General features: G+C 43.0%; 1 protein-coding gene across 1 annotated transcript in view; it reads right to left on the minus strand.

Annotated features, from left to right (window-relative positions):
• Positions 1-26885, minus strand: part of RP1 (RP1 axonemal microtubule associated) — a 742035-nt gene that overhangs the window by 522085 nt on the left and 193065 nt on the right. The window contains exons 17-18 of the mRNA XM_073583994.1: positions 21279-21478; positions 18955-19041 (exon numbers count right to left, since the gene is read on the minus strand). Of these exons, the coding sequence (XP_073440095.1) occupies positions 18955-19041; positions 21279-21478 (287 nt within the window). The remainder of the gene's footprint in view (positions 1-18954; positions 19042-21278; positions 21479-26885) is intronic.

The raw sequence follows: 26885 nt of genomic DNA on the forward strand, positions 1-26885 counted from the left end.
CCTCACATGACAGATGATAGGAGCACATTCACCTCAAACATCATGTACTAGTGTAGTATCAGCTTCTACATTATGTATGGGATCAATATTACCTCAGCAATTCATGTAGTTGCCATGTCCCTTATGTGCATGCTACATTTTCCTCACAGACTGAGACAACTTCTGTGTGACCTCCCTGCAGACATGTTTGATATGCTACTCTGCATTCACCTCAGACATTGTGTAGTGTGTACTAGGGTAGTATCAGCTCCTACATCATATCTGGGATCAAGATTACCTCTGAAATTCATGTAGCTGCCATGTTCCCTCACTTATTGCAGAGGCAGCTTTTGTGTGTCCTCCCTGCAGACATTTCTGATATACCACATTACTGCTGTATTATACAGAGTCTTCATGAGTTCTGGGTTTATGTATGTTAGGACAGAGCAGGGACACATACAGTGTCTGCCATTACTATGGTGGAGCTGGGCAGTCACATGTATTAGAGACACTGGTGAGAGGGGCAGTCGGGGGATGGTATATGTATGATGATGAGAGGCGGCACTTCATGTCAGTGCACTGTATACTGACCCTGCTGTGTGCGGATTATCCCCTCTTCCCAGTTATGGAGTCTGATGATCTGTATGTGACCTCATCTCTGTTGCATACTGTGAGGCTGGGTGTACAGATCCAGTGTAACCATGTTACTCACTATATGTGGTATATGTGTAAAGGCTCTATTCCTGTGCTGTATACGTAACCTGTACCACAGGTCTGTATACATAATATCACTCCTCACTCTGCTATATACGGATCATGCTGGGTATAGACATCCTGTGTCTCCAGGTCATTTTCCTGGCTGTACATATAATCTGGACATGACTTCCAGCTTAGTGCTTGATTTCTGTAGCTATTGCTGCCTTTAGTCCTCCCCCTCGTATATTGCATGATCAGAGTATACCTGCCAAGAGCTTATTTTATATTACCTAAGATGGTGGATAGAACAGGCCTGAATGGATTATGTTTTATCATGTGTAAAATAAATAATTGTGGAGTAACTTGGCACATTTGAGTGTGCACTAATAACTCAGCACATGGCGGGCAGTGAGTCATTGCTCTAGAAAACACATCATGGGCTCAGTTTTCAGCCCTGTCTCTCATCTATTGTAATTGTATGTACTAGAGTGACTGACTGGGATACAGAACTTGCAGTTTTCTGCTCACACACCTATGGCTGCAGGCAGCTTATATTAGACCTACATATTTCTTACCATTTATGTGCAGCTGGTGATTAGAGTCTGTAACTGCTGTAGAGGAGCATGCGGCTTCTCATTTATTGTTACAGCTTATAACACAGCATTGTCCATCTCTGTCTTTTTCCGGACCTTACAATGGGGTATTTTCCATTATTAACCTCTTGTATACCTTGGTTGTAAACCTGCATGGTTTTCACACTCACTTATCTCATTTCTTGTGCGGTTGGAGGGGTCCTTGAAGTTGGTTAAATATGGTTTTGGGGATCCAATGTGATATGGTTTCATCCTTTTGGAATTTAATATGGTTCTGGATCTGGTGAAAGGTGGAGGGGAGTTTCAGCAAGGGTTTGTCGGATCCCCAGGAAATTCAAGTGAACTTTGGAACCCTTGTGGTTATATTGCTCCCTAGCTAGTGGGGTAACGGCTGGGAGTAATTGTTGGTACATTTAATGCTCACTTTATGTTCACTTGTTTGGTTTGGTTTTGGGAGCTTCAAGGACTCCTACCAGCGTGTTAATATTATTTATGCTTTGATGTTTTATTGTATGTTTGTTTTAATAAAGGCGTGAATAATAATTAAAAAAAAAAAAGGGATCGGTGTATACCCACCAAGTGCTTATTTTATATTACTTAAGATCAGGGCCGGACTGGGACTAAAATTCAGCCCTGGCATTTGAAGTTACACAGGCCCACTAGTCACATGGTGACTATATAATATTTTTGTAAAGTTGTAAGTTACAAGCAGTGAGAGGAGATTAACACGACTATATAACATGTAGTCACAGCTGTGTCCAGTATTTCAGCTCAGTCCTATTTATTGCTTTTAGGTACAGTACTCCTCCCAAAGCTCTGTCCCCTTTTGTACGCACGGTGACAGAATTCCTGGCAGAACTGCTATCCATTGGGCAACCAGACCCCCTGGTCATAGCTGCCCCTATCATACCTCCCAAGTTTTGAGGAAGGGAAAGAGGGAGAAAGACTGCGGCGCGTGCAGCGCGCCGCTGCAAATTTTAGGCCACGCCCAGCCACACCCATTCTGCAACTAGTCACACCCATGTCCACGCCTAATCGCACCCATTTAGCACTGCTGATCACACTGACTTGTACTGAGGGCACAGTGGCTGGCATTATGGGCACACTGACTGGCACTAAGGAAGAGAGAAAACAGAGAGAGAGAGAAAAAAGAAAAAAGAGAAAGAAAGAAAGAAAGAGGGGAAAAAAGAAAGAAAGAACAGAGAGAGACAGAGAAAGAACAGAGAGAGAAAGAAAGAGGGGAAAGAAAGAAAGAACAGAGAGAGACAGAGAAAGAATAGAGAGAGAAAGAAGTAAAGAAAGAAAGAACAGAGAGAAAGAAAGAGAGAAAAGAAAAAGAAAGAGGGGAAAGAAAGAACAGAGAGAGAGAAAGAAAATGAGGGAAAGACAGAACAGAGAATGAGAAAGAAAGAACAGAGAAAGAAAGAAAAAGAGAGAAAGAAATAAAGATTCTATAAAGATACTATAGCAGCCCGGCTCCCATTGTAGTGCCCACCTGAGCCTCCCGATGCAGGACATATCATGATCCGCTCACATGGCCGGCATCCCCGATTCCAAGGCGATCCTGCTGTCTGCGCTGTCGGAGGAGGACATGGTGATGGAACTGAAGCATTCCTAGTTCTGTTACAATCTCCTCAAGAAATTATCTAATTTCCGGTCAGCTTCCAGCACATCACTTCAGGTGGAACATCATGTGTGTGTTTTAAAATGCTCCTCGGGGCTCCACCGTGTACTCCTGTGTCCGTGGGAAAAGCCCGCTTTGTATGCTTCGTACACACTTGGCTCCGCTCCATTCATCCCATACACATATGGCTCCACTCCGTACACCTCGTACACGCGCGGCTCCCCTCCGTATACCCCATACACACGCGGCTCCTCTCCGTACACCTCATACACACACGGCTCCTCTCCGTACACCTCATGCACGCAGCTCTGTTCCGTACACACACGGCTCCACTCTGTACACCTCGTACACACGCGGCGCCTCTCTGTACACCTCGTGCACGCGGCTCTGTTCCGTACACACGCGGCTCCTCTCCGTACACCTCATACACACACGGCTCCTCTCCGTTCACCTCGTGCACGCGGCTCTGTTCCGTACACACACGGCTCCACTCCGTACACCTCGTACACACGCGGCTCCTCTCCGTACACCTCATACACACACGGCTCCGCTCAATACACCCCATACACACACAGCTCTGCTACATCTACCCTGTAAACCCCTCCTGACCCCACACATACTTATCTCATCCAGCACCATGACAACCAGCACAGCAGAGTCCTGCAGACACCAAGAGGCAGGGCTGCGCGCACAGGACCTGTGATGAGGTCACAGGAGGGGCGGAGTCAGGCGTCACATGATCAGGGGTCTGGACAAAGGCTCCTGATGATGTGACCCCTGACTCCTCCCCTCCTGTGACCTCATCACAGGTCCTGCGAACAGAGAAGGCAAGCAGCAACACTGTGAGTGGCTGCGGGGGTGGGGGGGTCTCATGCTACGGCGAGGATGGGGGGCGTGGCGGCTTATCTCCCTGCAGTGCGGGAGGAACTTGGAAACTATCACCGCCGTGCCCGCAGAGGGCCGGCGGCAGGAGCAACAGTGGCCGCAACAGCTGCCGCCCGCGGCCCACATGACAGCGGCCCAGCGGGAAAATGCCCGGTTGGTTATATTGCCAATCCGGGCCTGCTTAAGATGGCAGCTAGCACAGGCCTGAGTGAATTACCTGGAGCCTGGTGGTTGTGGGGGTCATTGAAGTTGATTAGAAATTGGTCTGGGGGATCCATTGGGATATGGATTCCTCTTTTTGGAAGTTAATATGGTTCTGGACCTGGTGAAAGGTGGAGGGGAGTTTCGGCAAGAGTTTGTCGGATCTCCAGGAAATTCAAGTGAACATTGGAACCCTTGTGGCTATGGTGCTCCCGAGCTAGTGGGGTAACGGCTGGGAGTAATTGTTGGTACATTTTATGTTTGGTAATCATCAGATATGGGAGCTTCAAGGACTCCCCACAGCGTGTTAATGTTATTTATGCTTTGATGTTTATTTTATGTTTATTTTAATAAGAACATGAATTAAAAATTTAAAAAAACCCAGTTATTTGTTTTCCTTTTAGTGGGTCCTTGAAGTTATTTATAAATTGGTCAGTAGGGGTAACCATATTAAGTATGGACCTCTGGGGTGGGGTTCTTGGAGTTGACGCTAAATCAGCGAAAAGGAATTGGAAGTTAAAATTCCGGACAGTTAAAAATTGTTTCGGTTGATCTGGCTTTTGGTTTCGGCTCTGGACGGGGTTTTACCCGGGAGCTTTTGGTGGTTGGACTTCCCGGAATGGGATGTTTGGTGCCCTAGAGCTGGTGGTTTACGGCTGAGGGTAACGTGGAGTTTTAAGTTCTTGTGTTTTTGCCGAATATTTAGCCAGAATTTTGGGGGCTCCAAGAACCCCCCCTCAGGTCGTATAAGATTGTGTATTTAAGACTTATTGTAAATGTTTATGTTATTTGTTAATAAACTGGCCGCTGAACCCCTGGGTTTGGAAGGGTAACCATTTCAGGTATGGCACCCTGGTTTTTGAGGGGTAATCATCTCAGGTATGGCCCCTGGTGTGGAGGGTAACCATCTTGTGTATGGCCCCCTGGTGTGGAGGGGGTAACCATCTCGGGTATGGCCCCCTGGTATGGAGGGGTCACCATCACGGTATGGCCCCCTGGTCTCCAGAAGCATTTATATTTTATAGGCCCCTGTTAGGGTAAAGTCCCTGGGGTCGTGGCAATCATATTTTGCATGCCTACAGAATAAATTGGCTCCTCTGAGCCAGGAACAGTGGCTGGAGGGGAGAAGAGAACAAGGTAGGCATGCTTTTCAATACAATCTATAGCTTCAAGGACCCTCTCTCTTTTTTCATGTGACTTGAGAATGCCGAGGCACAGTTTTGACTGTTTATATTGACCAAACCATGTTTCTTTCCATGTTTTTTTCAAGGTTGTCATCTGGACAATGCAGTTATCTAGTGCATGAAACTGAAGAGCAATGTACCTAATCTGTGTGCCCTTGAGTCAGTGGGAGTGACTAAGGGTAAAGTAATCAAGTGCATTAACATGAAGGGCAATATGACTATTCCTGATGCCCTTGAGCTGGTGGGAGCGGCTAAGGGTAAAATCAAGTGCATGAACACAAAGGGCAGTATGCCTACTCCCGGTGCCCTTGAGCCAGTGGGAGCGGCTAAGGGTAAAGTAATCAAGTGCAATATGCCTATTCCCAATGCCTTTGACCAAGTTGGAGAGGTCAACAGTAAATGTTATCAAGTTCATGAAAAAAAATTAACAATGGCGTGGCAGGGTTATTAATAATGCCTTTGTAGACTTTTTCTGCTTTAGGTTTATTTAAATTACTACTTATAATGTTGATGTTATATTGTGTATCGTTTTTAATTACTCCCTATTTATAATTTCGTTCTATTGATATGTTCATCACTTTTCGGGTAGTGATAGTAAGTGGGTTTAAGAAATTTTACTTCACAGCTACTGTAAATAATGGTGGTTTCTAGAACTAAAATCTGTGATTTGGTGAATTATTAGAGCTGGCTACAAGGTATGCAGTATAATAGTTTTTTGAGGCATGACAGATGTCATTATACAGGTATTCAGATTGTGGCTACGACCTTAATTATGGTTTACTTGCCACATTCCCCATTATGGGATCCTCATTGCAGGATGTTTAGCAACTGTTATTTTGCTGTAGTTACCGTATTATCGATCATAACTTGGTAGCATGGCATTGATAAAATTTGAGAGCTCCGACAGATTAATTTTATTTTTTATTACTTGTGTGCACAGTCTTTCCATAGCATGTAGAAATGGTTGATGGCTTTATTAGGCATGGTTGATGGGGGTCGAGTCCATTTAAGGTGTCAAATGGCCTCTCTGGTGGCGGTTTAGGAGTCAGGTGGAAGTTGAAGACAAGTTAAGGTGGACTCATTTTAACTAATAGAAGATGTAAAACCTCATGGTGGTGAACAGGCTCGGCTTTGGTGGCCAGCCTCAAGGACGTTGTAATGGTAAGGTCATTCAGGGGCGGGCACAGTGGTTAAGCACAGGAGTGAGGATAATAGGGTCATTGGTGCCCTGAAAGTTTACTGGCTCTGCTTGAATGGCAAGCTAGTGCGTGCCGCCCCTTTATGGCTGTCTGACCTGGTTCTGTATGTCAGACAGCTGGGATATCACAGTACTTGTGAATCCCAATGTACTAGCACTTCACCTGACTCCTACTGTGATTGTTTTAATCCTGTGATTTAAATAAAGCTGTGGCCATTTTGACAACCAAAATAATGTGTTGTGTATTTATTCTAGTGCCTAGGTTTACTGTAGTTATGGTGGTTTTAAGATGGAGTGGGGGTCCAACCCATATCAATAAGTCATGTGCTCCATTATTGACAATGACTAAATTTTGACGATGCAAGGTATTGGTCTGCGCTGCGAAAATAAAAGTCCTCATTTCAAGTGTAGTAGATTAGGCATTTTTTATTCCATGCATTGTCCAAATTTGGTCAAATATCCTGAAGGATTTCATCCTCCAGCCACAGGGCAACGGCAACTGATATGATACTTTTATAGGAGTTTTGTCTCACACAGTTCGCTAAGTGTCTTTGTTTTTTTCATATTTTCTAGGGTAGAAATGCAATTCCAATTTAATATATTTTATGTTTGCATATCAAAGCATTACAGAGTGCAGCTTTGTTTGTTAGTTGTAAATGGAGATGGCTACTCTTAAGCCCCCTTTTCACATAGCGAGATCGCTGAAGCGTCACCGATTTTGTGACGCAACAGCGATCTCGCCAGTGATCTCGCTGTGTATGGCACGCATCAGCGACCGGCCCCCCCGCCGGATATCACTGATCGTGCAGGAATGTCCTGGGCCATTTTTTGATCGTTGGTCTCCCGCTGGCCAGCATGCATCGCTGCGTGTGGCAGCAAGAGACCAATGATCAGTGAGCTCCCAGCGTTGTAAGCAGACGCTGGGAGCTGGTATCCAGGGTAAACTGCGGGTAACTAAGCGCAGTGCACGCTTAGTTACCCACTGTTTACCCTGGATACCAGCTCCCAGCGCGAACATGCAGGTATCCAGGGTAAACTGGGTAACTAAGCGCCGCGCGTGCTTAGTTACTCGCTGATTACCCTGGATACCAAAGTGCTCGCTGGTCCTGGTCGCTGGTGAGTCTGCCTGTTTGGCAGCTTACTATCGACCAGGTAGTGACGCACCAGCGATCCTGACCAGGTCGTATCGTTGTCGGGATCGCTGGTGCGTCGCTAAGTGAGACGGGACCCTTAGTATGCCTTTGTTCACACCTGTTCTGTGTTTGGAGGTCACGGCCAGTCTTTGATACTTATACACAGGCTATCTGACTGAGCACTCCACCCATCAACCTATGGCGGTTTTAATCACAGCAGGGTCCTACCTACCCATACAAATGTAAGCTATCAGCCCAGGAGATGTATCATATAAGGTTCCTAGCAAAGAGGATTGCCTTGTCATGTCTGCTGGGCATACATGGATTGGTCATTTTATGCACTAAGTATCTGAGTTTTTTCTTATTTTCTAAAGCAGTAATGCAATTCCAATTTCATATATTTCATGTTCGTATGCTATAGTGTTACAGAGTGCAGCTTTATTTGTTAGCTTTCCTGGTGAACCTTCAATAGACTTCTTCTATACTTTTTCTACACAACAGGAGGCATAACTGCACAAAATATCAACAGCTTGAACCAGAGCTGAGACAGGAGGTGTGGCTCAGACTATCACAGACCCCAGGCATTGTATCTAAGCTGTAGTCACAGTTCTGTCATAATAGATTTGAGCTAAAAAGCACAGAAAGGCAAGGAATAATCACTGTAAAAAATAGAAAAAAATGAATGAACAGAAGGTATATGTATACAATATATATTTATAATGCACCATGTGGTGTTCAGAAGTTACCACTCCACCATGGCAGTGACAAAAAATAAAACAAAGTTTGTGATGCCAGCGTGCACTTAATTAACCTCTGCTTCCTGATAGTGTGGTGTGATGTGGTGAACTCCAAATAGTCCAGAAAAAAGGGAGGCCATAGTGGCAATTGAAAACATTTACTTGCTGTAAGATTACACAGGCAAAAACAGATTAATGATGCTTAAATAAAGACTCAAATCCCATGCAGCAATCATAACTATGATCCAGTGTAGTAATGCAGACATATACATACATATATGATTATGTCAGGTGAAGTGATCCCTGAGCTTCACTTTCTGCTCGCATGCACAATCCTATTGTACAATCCTTATCACATAAATATCTGCAGCTGAGGCTTTGGTTCCTCATATATGGCCGCTCTCCTACCTACTCCCTCAGCTTCTCCAGGACAACTTGCTCTAAGAAAAAGTCTCCTTCCCTTCTCTGCTAGGCCCAGAACCAGGTCTTGTGGTCAAGAGCTGCTTTACTAACCCTTAAAAACCTCCTAATGACAAAGCATAATAACTACATCACTTAGTGCAAATATAAATCACTTCTATGTACTGAATCTGCAATGGGAAATATTAACTGAGAGCAAACATAATAATGTAGCTGACAGCCCTGCTACATCTTAAAGGCACATACTGTAAAACTTTGGGACTATCTATCTATCTATCTTAATCTATTATTTATCTATCCATATCTCTCTATATAGATATATTAATATTTATTATTATTATTATTATTATTATTATTATTATTATTTTATTTTTAGTTATTTTGTAGATGCACATTGGATTTCAAAAGGATATTTGCTTTAAAGAGGTATTCCCAGGTTCGGACTGGCCCATAGGAGAACAGGGGAATCCACCGATGGGCCCCTGTGCAGATCTGGGCCCCCAACCATACTGTATGGGCAGTACTTGTCATAATTCACTTGATTCACTCTGTACAGAAAAAAGTAGCATCTCATTCATTAACCAAACTACCCAGTTTATTATTATATAGAGATTTAAGTAAATTTGTGAACCAGAGTCGTGTTATATTTGTATGCAGATGAAAGTGGGCCCTCAAAGCCAATGTAACGGATGGGCCCTTGGCACCCCAGTCCAACACTGTTCCCATTTCCAACATCCTATCCCAATATATAGCAGGTGTAATAATAATATTTCCAATTAGAAATGTAGTATAGTTTTTCTGATTTGCTATGTCTCTTTCCTCATGTGCAGGTGTGGTGCCCCTGAGACTCAGTCGACACAGAGGTACTGCACCTTCTCCTAAGGTGTGGTGCCCCACCATCCAGGTAAGTTGGAGGCTCCTGACCACGCTCCAACACTCGCACCCCACACAATAGAGTAGTTCAGCAAAACCACATTGCGGCTCCTTGCTTAGAGAGAAGCAGAGCACCTTTGGTGGTTCCCTGCTTGGAACACTAGACGTGCTGGGAGGTGGGTGGAGTTCAGAATATATATATGAGCGGGATGGTTTAGGATTACAGGTCAGTCTGATGGGAAGTCAGAGAGAGAGGAAGCCACTCGGGAGGAGTGGGGATCCCTGGAAGAGGGATGGAGGAAGGAGTGCTGCAGCTGCCTCAGTGATCTGAGCCAGCTGGCACGGGAAAGGAAAGAAGGAGAAAGACATTGAACAGAAGCCTGAGCTTCCATAGAAGGGAAAAGACAAGTACGGAACGTAGGAGTAAAAGGGAACATAGAGGACGTGGGTTAGAGGAAGAACCCTGCCCAGAAGTTCTAAGCGCAAGGCCGGGGCCCGGTCCCCAAGGTTGTATGGAAACTAATGGTTCTGCAGCAGACACTGGTGGAGTAGTGGGCTGTAAATGCACTACTCCCATCTAAGACTTGAGGGCACAACAGCAACACGGATAGAGAGCCGGGACTTAGGAGTAGAGAGTCCCCGAAGCAGGCTACAGCTGTCTGCCGTGCAAGTAGAGTTCTTGGGAATATCTGACAGGAGGAACTCCAGTGTAACACAGTACTAGGAGATCTTCACACTTAAAGGCGCTATAGAGGAGACGTTCAGGAAAAGGCACATAAGTTGGCGGAGTGTGGAAGGGAGCATTCCATCTTGCCTGGAGGTTGACTGAGTCCCTGACCCGGAGGACACGGCACAGAAGCGGGCACTACAGACTGTGAGTAAAGCTTTGGAACTACATGCCCTGGTGTCCTCCATTCCTTCCTGCATCCGTCCTCCTGGCACTGCTACATTCCCTGCGCCGGACACTACACCATCTAAGTGTCTCCACACCTACACTGCCCTGGGACAACAGCCCTGCCTGTGGAGGGCTATACTGTTATGATTGAGTCACCGTAGGAGGCAAAAATAGAAATGCTAGCTAAGTCCAGAAAACCAGAGAAGTTGGCAGCTATCGGATTGCAGACCCCTGAACCTATCAACACAACTAGCAGTAGCCGTGGGGGGCTCCTACAATGCCCTAGACCCCTCGATCACAGCCGGAGGACTACATAGCCTAAAGACAGAAAGGGAAATCTAAACTGCCCCAGAGCAGACCCCAAAGCAAAAGGCAGCCCCCCACATATAATGACGGTGAAGCAAGAAGAAAGAACAAAACACAGACAGAAAGATAGGCTGAGCAAAGATGGGGCCCCAGCTAGCTTAGATAGGAAAGGACAGGAAGGCTGCTGTCTGCAATCCGTGAAAAACCCTATGAAAATAAGAGCCAACAACTGACAGTAAAAAAGGCCCTGAAGACGCTAGGCTTCAAAAAAAGGCTATGTCAGTACTCAAGAATATTCTGAAGACAGAGCAACAGGCAAAAGGAGATTCAGCTCACCCCAGCAGGGAATGGTAGAATCCAGAAAAGCAAGGAAAACAAAACACTAATGCAAAAAGGCAAAGCAGAAATCTTAGCTTTAGATGAGCAGGAATCAGACTGGTTTCCTAGAAGTCCACAGAGAAATCACCCGCAGGCCAGAAGGGCGTTGGCAGCCTTATATCCAGTCATCAACTCCACTCAGCCAGTCATCATCATCAGCCCCAGGTGTTTGACAATCAGGCTCACTACATTTCTTCACCAGAAGAGGGAGTTCCTCGGGCCTCAGTAGTGAAGGGGAAAATGAACTCACAACACTATACCGTCCTTGCTGCACCACACCATCTGTCCCAGAGGATCTGTCTGCAGCGTCGGCTTAACACCTCCCTTGCCGAACACCACAGGTGGCGTCACAAACTATTCATTTAACAACATTCAAACCATTCACATCTTCCTATTACTTGGGCGCCCAGGGCCACGGTCCGAGTCACCACCACCGTGACACATCCCACCAAGTACCCCGCAGCCCTGGGAGGGCGACCCACAGGCATTCCAGGACCTTAGGTATCCATAGTTATGACCCCTAGCAACTAGCTAACTAACTGTCACTATATCAGTGGTCGTAGCCAGGGATACCTAAGGTCCTACAATGCCTGCACATGATGAAAAAGACATAGCGAATCAGAAAAACTATAAAAAAACTATACTACATTTCAAATTGCAAGAATTTGCTAATATTATTATTACAGCTACTACATAGAATCATAGAATCGTAGCATTGGAAGGGACCTCCTGGGCCATCTGGTCCAACCCCCTGCTCAAAGCAGGATTCGCTAAATCATCCCAGTCAGATGTCTGTCCAGCCTGTTTGAAGACTTCCATTGAAGGAGAACTCACCACTTCTCGTGGCAGCCTGTTCCACTCATTGATCACTCTAACTGTCAAAAAGTTTTTTCTAATATCTAATCTGTGTCTCCTCCCATTCAGTTTCATCCCATTGCTTCTAGTCTTTCCTTGTGCAAATGAGAATAAAGTTGATCCTTCTACAATGTGACAGCCCTTTAGATATTTGTAGACAGCTATTAAGTCTCCTCTCAGTCTCAGTAAGATCCTATCCCAATATGTAGTAGCTGTAATAATAATATTAGCAAATTCTTGCAATTAGAAATGTGTTGGGAATACCCCTTTAAATCTAGAAGAGCTTACAGAGATTTCTGGTATAAGAAAAAACACTGGCAATGTCACTGTGCTCTTTTACCAGTTAAGGAATATTTAAGGCAGATCTGTCAGCAGATTTCCCAATACTAACTGCTTACATGACCTGATAAGGCTGATGCATTCATTTACTTTGAAAAACAATTTCAGAATGGCTGCTTAATCCTGATATTAAAAGTTACATTTTATGAGTCCAACAAAAAACTAAAAGAGCGAAGTGTATGGAGTCTCTGCCCACCCAGCCTAACCGACAGCTTGTGTGCAAATTCTGCAGCAGCAATGAGGAAGGACACAGAGTTAATCCGGCTAAGTGGGCAGAGATTGAGATTATATTTTCAAAAATTATAACACATTCATTCTGACATGGTTTTTAACAGCAAGTACACCAGCCTCATCTGCTTAACAATGTACTGTATGGCATCTGTATTGTGAAATCTGCTTCACAAAAAAAAAAAAGGGCCCGCACAAATTTAGTATTAAATTAATACACAGGTGCACAAATACGCTATGCAGCCAATATACTAATATTTATTGTGCAGGTATATTATGTATGCAGAGATCCACATTAACGTCACACAGGAGAGTTCAGAACTACCAGATAACAAAGAGGGTTATAGTCTCATTCAAAAAAGAGGATCTGCTTCAGATTTCATATGACAAACTGTATATAGTATTAAACAAATATCCCAGCCTTGATGGAGCTGGTGAACTTATTTTGAAAATCTACATCACAATGGCTATATGATCCCTGTAGCAAAGTTTCCCCATCAAATATTAGAATGAACAACCAATAACATTTTTCAAACGGATTCTACAGCTATTCTTACATGGTTTTACAAAAGTCATTACACCAACCTCATCAAGTCTAAGATATTTTTTTTTTAAATGTCTGCAGGTTACATTGTGAAATCTGGCGACAGATCCACTTTGATGCATTGTCCTTTATGTTATACATGAGCTTTTCTTACTTCCTTACTGCAGAACAGTTTATTATAGCACATTTTGGTTTCATGGGATTTTTCGAGGCTTTGTTAGCCGATTCTGTTTAGTACTGAAGCTGTAGCGGTATGTTGACGAATATACCTTGTCGGCTCGAATAACTCATTTGGTGATTTTAAGGGAATGTGATAAGGATAGAAATTGCTGCGACACAGGGACCGCATACCCCTTCAGGAATATAGCACAAAGCTGACTTTCTCTCCATTCTTCAGACAAGAAAGGACTTAACCTGCTTAGGCAGTCAATGGGGAAGAGGGAATATAAAGTACGACTGTGCAATGTTATTATCCCTGTGCTAGCTCTCCCATCCTTCATGGCAATAAGGCTCGTATTGTTCTGTAATCCAGGCTGCCAGAAGATATAGCTTTCATAAGCAATAAAAGAGAGCAGCACAGACTATCTAGGCCCTGTGTATTTGTCAGTGGGTCGGCTAAGACAAAATATGACATATTCTCAGAGATTAAACTTCCTCGGAGAATTATGGCCTTTTGCTTGTATTAGCTTAGCCAACAAAAGACTCGAAAAAACTCAGCTAAATAATATGAAACCTTCCTCAAAGCAAATGGGTTACATATAAAAATATCATTCCTCAAGATGAGCTAATGAAAAACATGAAAAATAGTTTTGCTGTTTCCTAGCAGAGGATGTAATGGATCTCGCTTTTTCAGGGTTGTCAGAACAGCTCAGTTCTTTTACCAAATCTCCATTCAGAAAGCATCCCAGTGCTACATCTTGTTCAGTCATCTTGTCTGACTTATGCGCCCCATGCGAACGTACCCTAGATGTCTTGTGAAATTTACCTGATATGCATATTTCTTTCATGGGCTAAGATCTTGGAGACGGCTTCTATATGGATGTGACATCGGGATGACAGAATAGCAGCTCCAGTTCTAAAGTGCCTGTCACACTAAGCGATATCGCTAGCAATATCGCTATAACATCACTGTTTTTTGTGACGTTATAGTGATATTGCTAGCGATATCGCTGTGTCTGATACTTACCTCCGACCGCTCCCCCGCTGGTTATTGCTGATCGCGCGAGAAAGTCCTGGACTGTTTCTCGTCATCAGCTTCCTGCTGGGCATGATGTGGCGCCGGCGAGCGATGCGTGGACGCGGACGGGAGGACGTCAGGATCGACTCATCTGACAGGTAAGTAGCGACCCCCGACCGCTGCTATGTCGCTGGTGAAATCTGCCTGTGTGGCAGCTCACTAGCGACCACTTAGCGATGCACCAGCGATCCTGACTGCATCATATCGCTGGTCGGGATCGCTGGTGCAGCGCTAAGTACCTTAAAGGGAAGGTGCCATCCCAAAAAAATTTTTTCAGCAATTGAAAAAATGTAAAGAATTAATGCTTACATTTTCTTAAAAAATATTATCATTTGTTTTTAATTTTGTAAAATATGAAAAATAATTTTAAAAAGTTTGGCATTTCCACTTGTTAACACTAGGGGGAGCAGATACTGAAATTTGGCACAAAAACCTAGTGTACAACTAGCTCACATTACTGCCCTGCAGTAATTATGGGTGGAATCTGCTGACATGGGTGTGGTGTCACTCCTCTCCTCCCCTACTGGGTGCTTGCTAAGGGAAAAGAGAGGATGACATCTAGGAACACAGTGAGCAGCCATTTTGATGGGGCCTGCAAAGTTATACTGACTGTCTTTTCTTGTAAAGTCTGGATCAGAACAGGTCACCAATCAGCAGAAATGTTTCCTGGATTTCTGTGGAGCAGACAAGAAGATGGTCCATCCATGTGTATAAAACACAGCGCTCTATGTACAATCCCTGGCACCGAACAGGGTGCCCCCCACAGACCAGCACACTGCTCTCCTGAAATACTCTGTGCTGCTGTCACCCTGCTCCTTCCTCCATATATCAGGCCCCTGTCGCCTCGCTTTCACACATCGCCAGGACAGGATCTGAGGAGAGGAATGGGGTCTTCGGTCACCGAGGATGGCAGGCAGCAAGGATTCTGGGAGCAGGGTGACAGCAGCACACAGTATTTCAGGAGAGCAGTGCGCTAGTCTATGGGGGGCACAGAGGGAGATATATGGGCGAGGAGCAGGGAGACAGCAGCACAGAAATCCAGGAAACATTTCTGCTGATTGATGACCTGTTCTGATCCAGACTTTGCATGCAAAGACCCCATTCCCCTCCTCAGATTCTGTCCTGGCGATGTGTGAAAGCGAGGCAACAGGCGCAGTCCGGGGTGACGCTCGGAAGCAGGCTGGGGGGGAATGGAGCCATACAGTAACGATAAAAATGAGACCCCTCTCTTCAGCTGCCTCCCCAGCCCTCCCCTGACTGCACCTATTACCCCTGACCAGTGTGCAGGTGCTCAGCCAGAACCACCCCAGAATGGGTCCCCTTTTAGCAGATCACAAATAATACCGCCATATACTTCACACACAATGCCGCCATATAGATCATACACAATACCACCATGTATATCACACATAAAACCAGCAGGGTGACAGCAGCACAGAGTATTTCAGGAGAGCAGTATCACACGGCAGAGAATTAGATACACGGCTCAGCAGGCAGTATCACACAGGAGAGGATTAGATACATGGCTCAGCAGGCAGTATCACACAGGAGAGGATTAGATACACGGCTCAGCTCACAGTATCACACAGGAGAGGCTTAGATACACGGCTCAGCAGGCAGTATAACAGGAGACAGTATTACAGATATGCGCGCACTGGTGAAACTTCCAGCCCCCCCCAATTATACACTAGACTATGGGCTGTATATGTCACTGTCCTCCTCAGACAGCCATAAAAGCTCTCATAAAAGCAAAGGTGTCAGATTACCGGAGATCACTGGGGCTGTGTGTGAGTGAGGAGGCGGAGACAGAGCAGGAGGACAGTGGAGCTGGAGCAGGAGGCACGGTGCAGAAAGTGGAGCTCAGCAGATAGCACTGGGCTACATTAAAATGGCGCCCAGCCACACCTACAGCAGTGAATGGTGCAGCCCACAGGGGCGTGCCCAGTTCACTGCTAATGAGGCTGCATGGTGGGGTCGGGAGCCGACCGCAGTCTCCTATGTCCAGGGACGGCCATATTTGCAGACTGTATGAGTCCTCCACAGATCTGCAAATCAAGATGGCAGCGCCCAGTGGCTACATTAAAACATTATTACAAACAAACCATAAATCCTAGTTAGTACAACATTTGCTTTAACAACATGTTTTGTTACTTACTCTTTTTTTGCAAATTATATAAAATTGCAGCACCTTTCCTTTAAGAGATGAGGGATTTATATTCAAATAAATCTTGCTGTCAATTGGAACAAAACCCGAGATTCTGTTAGATTCCATGTTGGAGATTAGCATAGAAATGTCATCCAGCTACTGATGACTTTAGTCGATCAAAGTGCAGGATAACGTTTAGTATGCTGACTTTGGGTCAAGTCGTATTCTCAATTTAGAAAGTTCATGACTAATCTTTGAGGTCCAAGTGATCTGTCATGGAAGTCATTAAGGGTCCCCATAAACATGAGGGCCCAGGGACACAAATCAAAAGCAGAAGCTTCTCTAGACTTTATGTCCTGGGTACTGTGTCCTTACTACATGGTGCCCCTCCACCAGTCTGCACAGATGGCTTCCTACAGTCTGTTTAGTCATGCCCATTATCATGTATATCTCTTGTAGGAAGTGGTCCTCTTGTGTCAGACAGTGGACTAGCTGGGGTGCGGTATTCAACTGAGTACTATGTTTGGGCTTGTATGGCAGTTTTAAATTTGACAATATATGGCCTTATCTGTGAGCACATTTTATGTAAGCTCCAGGGCATAACAATTGGGGTTGCAGAGAACACACATTCAGCTGAAATGCATTGAAATACATGAAATGCAAATACCATGATACACGCTGCCGGCCAATCAGAGGCTGGCAGCTGACGTCAGTGTGCAAGTCACTGGAAGCACATGGCAGTGATGTTATGCACTACGGCTGTCGGACTGGGTTGGCAAAGGCCCACCAGTAACATTGGTTCTTGAGGCCCACTATTCCGTTACATGCAAAATTAACCTGACCCTAGTACACAAATTTACTTTTGCTTCTATGTAATATTAACTTGGCTAGCTTGTTAATGAATGATTAAATTATATCTTTTTCTACAAATTGTGAATCAAATGTAATAGCATCAGCACTACTTCACAGGGGCCCACCGGAGGATTCTCCTGTTCTCCTGTGGGCCAGTCCGAGCCTGGTGCTGCCCGTCGCTTGCACGTTAAAGTCGGCTGCTGGCCTAAGCAACGAGTACAGAAGAGGACGTTATGTGGTGTAGGAGCAGAGGAAGGTGAGTAAAATTGTTTATTTTTTTAATATATTAAAGAACAGGAGCAGAATGGGGGACATATATACCAGGATGAGCCCAAGATAGGGGACATATATTCCAGGATGAGCCTAAGATGGGGGGCATATATACCAGCATGAGCCCAAGATGGGGGACATATATACCAGGATGAGCCCAATATAGGGGACATATTTACCAGTATGAGCCCAAAATGGGGGACATATATACCAACATGAACCCAAGATGGGGGACATATTTACCAGGATGAGCCAAATTTGGGGAACATATATATCAAGATAAACTCAAGTTCGTAGACATGTATACCAGGATATGGGATATACCGTTTATACAAGAAAAGGGCCCAGACTGAGGCACATAAATACCTGGAAGGGGCCTAGAATGGTCACATTAGCACAGGAATGGGAACATTACTGCATAATGGGGGAGGTGGGGCAACACGCATGACCTTATAGGATTTTGAATGATACAAGGGCCTATACATCTGACTAACATGCTGGGGGGGTGGTCAAGTCCAAATTTTCCATCTGGGCCCATCGGACTCTATTTACGCCACTGCTAAGTTCCATATAGTATTATCCAGGTGATGCGTAGCAGTATGTATGTTACCACTGAATGACACAATGTATATGGTGCTTGGAATTATCTAAGAAATGTATACACTTATCAGGGTGCTCTATAACATATATGTTCTAACTCATAAATAAATGCAATACAGTTTATCTGGACACTATGCGGCACTATCTAGACATACAAAGCCTAAAGCGGGATTTTTATGTGCATTGTGTCCATATTTATCTACAATGTATTACAGTATAGCATTTTCAGACACTGAATACAACATTAATATGGGAAGTATTGGCATTATTTTATTTGGGTAGCATTGCTATGTGCTTTAAGTATTTGAATTAGGTAAATGTACCACCTAATGGCATTTGTTACTTCTGGGTGCTGGTTGCCATAGCTTAACACATTTACCCATGTGACTGACACTTTATAAAAGTCTAATAAAAATATCCGTGTCTGATAGGTCTTTCTTTGTTTCTATGAATCCCACCATCACAAAATCCTACATACAACACTGGCAATTAAAATACTTTTTTACTATTGAATTTTCCTGAAATAAAATTAAATATTCAGCATATAACTTGATGTAAAATATTTTATGCAATCAAAGTTAAAATGTAAGAAGTCAAAATTTCCTATCAATTAAGTTGCAGGATCTCTCTTTTTCCAAGTATTGCATCCCGGTCTTATGCCTTACTTATTCCATGCCTCTCTTGTGGAACTGGTTATTATCTGCTCCGGTATTTATTTTTTCTTTTAAAAAAATGCTAATATTAGGAAAATTGAAAATGTATGCTTTGTAGAAGTACATACCTGTTTAAGCTCCCATTCATGATGATCTCCACTTCCATCATGTCCTATCCTGATCTTGCAAAGTTTCCCAATACTTGGTATTTGCACCTGAAAACATAAAAAGTAAATAATAAGGTTTACTTATCACTGAAACTTGCTTTCTAATTATTTATTGTCTCTTTGGTAGCAGCTATTCTAATACTTTAACCAACATCAAATGTGTAACAGTGATATTTAAAATGAAATATAGAGTATTAGTTTGGCTGGATAATCACTGGAAATCATGCAGATTAAGGTACAGTGGCATGTAAATGTTTGGGCACCCCTGGTAACAATTACTGTTTTTGTAAACACTTAAGCAAATTGAAGATGAAATGATCTTGTAAAGGGCTAAAGTTAAAGATGACACATTTTGTTTGTATTGTAGGCAAAAAAAATATATAGTCATTTTTTACATTTTAAATATTGCAAAAAGTAAAATGGTCTGATGCAAAAGTTGGGCACTCTTGGAGATTTGTGTGCTTAGATAACGTTGACCAAAGTGTCAGACCTTAATTAGCCTGTCAGGGTTATGGCTTGTTCACTATCATCGTTAGGAAAGGCCAGGTGATGCAAATTTCCCAGATTTATAAAAATCCAGCCTCCGCTTACCTTGTAGAAAAAAATAGCAGCCATGGGTTCTTCAAAGTAGCTGCTTAGCACTTTGAAAATGAAAATGGTTTAGGCCCATACAGCAGGAGAAGGCTATAAGATAGAAAAGCGTTTTCACATTGTCCTTTCCTCAGTTCGAAATGTAATTAAGAAATGGCAGTTAATAGGAACAGCGGAGGTCAAGGTAAGGTCTGGAAGACCAAGCAAAATATCAGTGAGAGCTGCTCGTAGGATTGCTAGACAGGCAAATCAGAACCCACACTTGACTGCAAAAGACCTTCAGAAAGATTTAGCAGATCTGGAATGGTGGTACATTGTTCTACTTTTCAGACACAATTGCACAAATATGGCCTTCAAGGAAATATCATCAGAGGAAAATCTCTCCTGCATGCTCACCATAAAATTCAGCATCAGAAATATGCAGAAGAGCATGTAAACAAGCCTTTTGAAATCAAGTCCTGTGGACCGATGAAGTTAACATAGAACTCTTTGACCACAATGATGAAATGTATGTGTGGACAAAAAAAAGGCACAGAATTTTACGAAAAGAACATCTTGTCAGCCATTAAGCTTGGGGCTGGATCAGTCATGCTTTGCGATTGTATTGCAGCCAATGGAGAGGAACATGTAACAGGTAGAAGAAAGAATGGATTCAACTAAATTGCAACAAATTCTTGCTGAAAACATAACACCATCTGTAAAAAAGCTGAAGTTGAAAAGAGGATGGCTTCTACAAATGGATAATGAATGATCTTAAACATACTTCAAAATCCACAATAGACTACAACAAAAGGCACAAGCTGAAAGTTTTACAATGGCCCTCATAGTCCCCTCATCTGAACATCATTGAAAATTTGTGGTTAGACCTCAAAATAGCAGTGCATGCAAGACGACCCATGACTCTCACAGAACTGGAAGATGAAAATCCCTCAAACAAGAATTGAAAGAATCTTGACTGGCTACAAAAAGCATTTACAAGTTGAAAAGCGCGTGCTAATTGCAGGGTGCCCAAACTTTTGCATCTGCCCATTTTCCTTTTTGTAATTGTTAAAATGTAAAAAATGACAATATATATATTTTTTTTCCTAAAATACAAAGGAAATGTGTCATCTGTAACTTTAGTCCTTTAGAAATAATTTTATCTTCAACTTGCTCAACTGTTCACAAACAGAAATTGTGACTTGGGGTGCGCAAACTTTTACATGCCACTGTAAATGTTTTACATGGCTGACAAGCCACACATTTGACAAGCTACACATTTGTCTCCATGTTTTTTTGTGGACACACGGTACGAAAAAAAACTTGGACATGTGAATAGCCGCATAGACAGTAAGGCTGTGTGCCCACAATGAGTTTTTGATAAGCCATAATTTCACTGCGAGAAAAACCCAGCATCTTACAGTTCCAACAGAGTGGATGGGATTTATGGAATTTTCCTGACCACTGTGTTTCTTTATTACTCAGCGTAAACTGACCTGCACCTGATCATAGATCTTCACGGATAATGTTGTGCAATGCATCACAAAGTACACACAAAGTACACACTGATTTTTCTTTAGCCGCTGTACTGAAGACAGACTAGTCTAGTCTATAATATTTCTTTTACCACCTTATTACAATACTTACAGAAAACAGTTATAAAGAGAAATATAAAATGTGGGTTAAGGTTTTTTCTATTTGTTGACTGTAATTACCTTAAATTCGTCTTCTTGTCTAGATTGAAAGAGACCATCTTTACTGCCTTTTCCCAGAGTGATAGGACCTGTGGACCCTTTGCTTCCGTACACCCACAGGGTTACATTGGCTGACGTTCCAGCACTTCCGGTCAATACAGACACTTTCCATTCATTTGATGAATATGGAGGGACAGCATTGCTACTCTGTCTTCTAGCATCTAGTACTATATTAAATAAAATATTATTAAATATTCAATATAATGTAGATAGAAACTGCTACTAACACAAGAAGCTGTAGTAGAATGCACCAATGAATATCAGTAAATATTTCATTCTATAGGAGGTACTGATTCAAAGGTAAGGCCAGGTTCACACATGCGAGAAACTCGGACGAGTCTCTCATCTTAATACCCGGCACTGCCACCGTCACTCGGGAGCGGAGCGTGCAGCTGCATGTATTTCTATGCAGCCGCACGCTCCGATCCGAGTGCCGGCGGCAGTGCCGGGTATTAAGATGCAAGACTCGTCCGAGTTTCTTGCATGTGTGATCCCGACCTAACTCAGATGTTACCCAGCAATACCTTACATTTATTGCAATGACCTACAGAATCAGAATGAAGAATGTAGTGAAACTCATGTACCAGTATGTAGGCAACAGAAAAATATCACAGTAGCAAATATAACCTATGAAATATGTAGAGTCTCTATTAAACCCTTACCGACATCTGTTGTACATGTACGGCGCAAGTCGGGAGCAGTTTTATGGAGCACACTCACGGCGTGAGACCACCCTATACCCTGCACATAACGGCTGTGACACACAATCAGGAACTGTGCCTAACTTCTGCTAGCAGAGACTGCTATCTTGTTAATGCCTGAAATCAATATCAACCGAACAATCAACATTATATAACAGTATCTTACTGTATCATGGCCAATTGCCCAAAAGTAAGAAAGCCTATACGAATAGTTCTAATGGACACTCCCAAACATGTATTTCCTAAAAGAGACACAGAGTCAAAATTCACCAATCTAAATAAATTTCACAATAAATTTATTAAGAAATACATAAAGAAAATAATACTCAAGCAAAAATCAAATAACACGATTAAAAAAGTCAATAGAAAAGAGACAGGTGATAGCAGCTGATCCACAATTATGTGGCGCGTAAAGGCAATGCAGGTCACCTATACATATACATCATAAATCAACAGTATACTCTGTCCATGATGATAGATCTCTCATAGCTATGTTTGTTATACATCAAGTACTAAAGTGCCAGTGCATAGATTCTAAATCCCTTATAATGTATGAGTAAGTTGGATTTGACAAGCCAGTAGCGGATGCATGGAAGCCACTATGCTTCTAAATACAGATTGTATTAAGTATTGTAATCACTACAGTGCTTTAAAAGAACAGAGTGGAAGAGACTGGTATTATAAAAGTGAAATAAAAGGGACCATCTTACTCATCATAACACGTGTGGATCAGCACAAATGGCAGTCCCAACGTGTTTCACATGGGCTTCCACGGGGGGGGGGGCTGTCTGGAAGAGGAGCAGAAGGAGCTGGGCCAATTCACAGCCGGTGAGTGGAAAGGCAGAAGTGATGCTGCACCACAGACAGGTGAGCAGCAGCATGGTGGGAACAACAAAAGCGAGCACATATTGCTCACTTTTTCAGCAGAAACTCTGACATGTACGGGTAGTTTTTTAGGAAGCTCTGCATCATCAAGTTCAGAATATGTGCCAGGCAAGGGATGTGTATCAAACTGTCTAGGCCTAAAGCTGCTATGAGATTTCATTCATTATCGCACACCATCAGGCCAGGCTTGAGGTTTACCGGCATCAACCACTCATCTGTCTGCTGGACATCCCAGTCCACAGCTCCTGCGTGTTGTGGGATTTTTTTTCCCAAACAGGAGTTTAAGAACAGCCTGCTGTTGCCTCCTGGCTATGCTAAAGTTGGTGGTGCAGGTGCCATGGATGTGTCATAGGATACAGACAGTTGCACTGCATCTGGCTGCAGAGGGTCTCTGCAGTTTGCTTTGCAGACTTCTGCCAGGTCCTCCTGACTCTAGGCCCCAGTGGCTACCTCCCCCAGCTATAATGGTCACTCCTGGATCTGGGTGTTTATAACTCCCAACTTCCTTTTGGGAGTTTCGGGTGATATTTTCTATTTGAACTTCTCTATTGAGACTTGGAGCTGTAGTAGTCTGCTAGCGCCCTATTTTGAGTTTGGACGGCATCGGTGTTTCTCTCTGAGTCTACTCAAGCTAAATGTCTCCCTTGTTTTGTCTATCAAAGCTGTCTTTAGTGTTAGTGGAGTTCGGCTAACACCCTTTCCTTCCCCAAGAAGGGCTTACGCTAGGGTCTGGCATGGATTAGGTATCCCGCTCGGTGATAGGTGCAGAACTTTAGGGTTTCTTAGGGCAGACAGGGTGGCATTAGATCTGCCTAGAGGTCTTAACTCCCTGCTTCCCTAGCATTGGGCCCCCCTTCCCCTTATCCCTTTGTGTTACAATTAGTCTGTCCTACACTGCGTGACAGCAGGTCTTACTGTGACCAGATCATGAGGCTGTGGAAGAAACAGTGTAGGATGAGGAGGCAACCTGGACAGATAAACATCCAGCAATCCTAGGTGGTGGTAGGACATGAGCTAGAACATTTTTTGCCTCTGTCTCAGGCACCACTAAATTTACCTAATGGACAGTTAATGAGATCTAGTGTCCCAGGCCATGCTTACTGGTTCACGTATGGGTGGATATGTGGACCTTATCTCTGATGGCGTTGCGCACTGCACACCTGACTTGGCCTGCAACATGTGTGTGCAGAGCTGGGATGGCTTGCCAGGAAAAGTAGTGGCGGCTGGGAATAACGTACTGCAGGACAGCCACTGCCATCGGTTTTTTAAAATTGTTCATCTCCACGAGCTGGAATGGCTGCATTTCAAAGGCCAGTAATTTGGAAATACTCTCATTCGAGACAATTACTCGTGGGTGTTTAGGGGGTATCTCATTTTTCTCTCAAGGGTTTGGGGGATGGAAAGCTGAACACTTCCATGTGATGGTGTGGAGATGCTCGGTGACACTGGTAGTGGTGCTGTCACATCCTCTCTTTGTGTTGAACTGGAAAAATTTGTGGATGATACATGTACTGCTGTATAAATTACGGTCGCACAATTTTGAAATAAAGATGATTTATTTACTCAACGCATTTCGAAGTCAATAGGACTTGTTTTTCTGGAGATGCTATAGCATAGCGGTCCAGAAAAAAATATTTCTTTGGCCTAAAAATGGCAACAAGATGGCTGATGCCAGATATTTATTTGCAACACTACCTAGAAAACACAGCGGTCCAGAAAAAAACTAGTTCTTTGGCCTACAAATGGCAACGGGATGGGTAATGCCAATTATTTATTTCTCAGACTACTAGGAAACACACAGTGGTCCAGAAAAAATATTTCTTTGGCCTACCAATGACAACAAGATGGCTGATGCCAATTAGTTTGTGCAACACTAATAGAAAAGAAAGCCGAACAGAAAACTTAATTCTTTAGCCTACAGATGACAATGAGATGGCTGATGTCAATTATTTAATTCAAACGCTACTAGAAAACACATAGCGGTCCAGAAAAAATATTTCTTTGGCCTAAAAATGGCAACAAGATTGCTGATGCCAGATATTTATTTGTAACACTACTGGAAAACACACAGCAGTCCAGAAAAAAATAGTTCTTTGGCCTACAAATGGCAATGAGATTGGTGATGCCAATTATTTATTTCTCAGACTACTAGAAAACACAGCAATCCAGAGAAATTATTTATTTGGCCTACAAATGGCAACAAGATGGCTGATGAAAATTATTTATTTGCTACTCTAATAGAAAAAAAAGTCTGAAAAAATTAGTTTTTTGGCCTACAAATGGCAACAAGATGGCTGATGTCAATTTTTTCTTTTCAATTTTAAAAGATGAAAAAAGCAGACCAGAAAAATAGTTCTTTAGCCTACAAAATGCAATGAGAAGGCTTATGCCAATTACTTATTTCTCACTCTACTAGAAAACACAAACACACAGTGGTCCAGAAAAATTGTTTCTTTTGCATACAAATAGCAATGAGATGGTTGAGGCCAATTATTTATTTGCAACACTAATGGAAAAAAGCGGTCCAGAATTTTTTTTATTTAGCCTACAATTGGCAATGATACGGCTGATGCCATTGCTAATTGTTTATTTCACATACTACTAGAAAACACAGAGCCGTCAAGAAAATGCTAATTATTTCTCAGGCTGATAGAAAGCACACAGCGGTCCAAAAATTATTTCATTGGCCTACAAATGACAATGAGATGGCTGATGCCAATTATTTATTTGCAACACGATTAGAAGACAGACAGCGGCTTTAAACGAACAGTTCCCCCACAGGCGGGGGTTGCAGAGTGCTACACTCAGCAAGCATTAACCGATGCTCTGATTTGAAGCTCAAATCCCCTCCCTTGATTGCCTGCCAGTTACTGTAATGCCACAGCCATCTTGGTAGTGGCAATACTCTGATTTGCTGGCTGCATTACGTCATCCGAAGTATAAAAGGACAGGCACCGCCATGCTCAGCACACTGACTCCATTGCCCAGCTCAGGGACAGTTCTTATTGGAGGGAGAGAGTGGTTGTCCAGGCCTGTGTGTGAACGATTAACGAATCAGAGGCCTGCAGTGTTGATATTGGTGCTGAAGCTGAACCATCATACTAACAATCCTTCTAAGGACTCATCTTGTTCTTTTTCTGTTTCTATCCCATACATTCTGCATTTATCCTAGGGGCAGCTGCAGGATCAGAGAGATTGGCAGAATACAGTATCTAGACAGGGCTGCATGTGACCACATTTTTTTGGGAGGGGTGAAAAAATGTACTATATAGTCAAAAAGTATTACGTGCTTTCTGTTAAATTTTGGTGGTATATAAAACTCCAAAAAAGTGTTGAATTTTTCTTCTGGATTCAGTTAGTCATCCAAAGAGTTTTATGTGCTCTCTGAAACATTTTTTTGGTATACAACACTCCCATAAAGCGGTCAAAAATTGTTCTGAATTCAATTAGTCATCCATAGAGTAATACGTGCTTTTTGTTAAATTTTTGTATCTGAGTTCCTCTTTCATCTATTTTTTTTGGCAGTTCATCTATTTTTTTGGCAGTTCTTGCTTCCTTCATAAATTAGACTGAAATTTAATAATAAAAAAAAAAAATTTAACAAAGATTAATTACAAATTCAATTATGGTTTACTTAAATTATTATTTTTTAAATCCTTTTTAAAATGTTGCCTTATATGCAAATCATTATATAGGAAACAATGTTTCTTAACATTATTTTTCCTGTAAACTCCAATTTCTCATTGATTTTTAATGTTTTATTGTCAGACCTTAAAGTGGAGTAAAATTGTGACACCATTGCTCTCAGCAGCGATCTGGGAGTCAGAGATGCTTCCAGGGGTCTTCTCCATTCTGTTGGCCTTCTATTCAGCACTTTTCCTTCCATTTCAATGTTTACTACCCCCTATACCTCCTTGTAGGTAGAGCAGAGCGAAACGGGTCAGTCATATTCAAAAGTCGACGACTTCGCTGAAGTCGTGTT

Source organism: Dendrobates tinctorius, unplaced genomic scaffold (genome assembly GCF_039654945.1).
Source record: "Dendrobates tinctorius isolate UK_male_01 unplaced genomic scaffold, ASM3965494v1 ptg000082l, whole genome shotgun sequence".
In the NCBI taxonomy this organism is placed as follows: domain Eukaryota; kingdom Metazoa; phylum Chordata; class Amphibia; order Anura; family Dendrobatidae; genus Dendrobates; species Dendrobates tinctorius.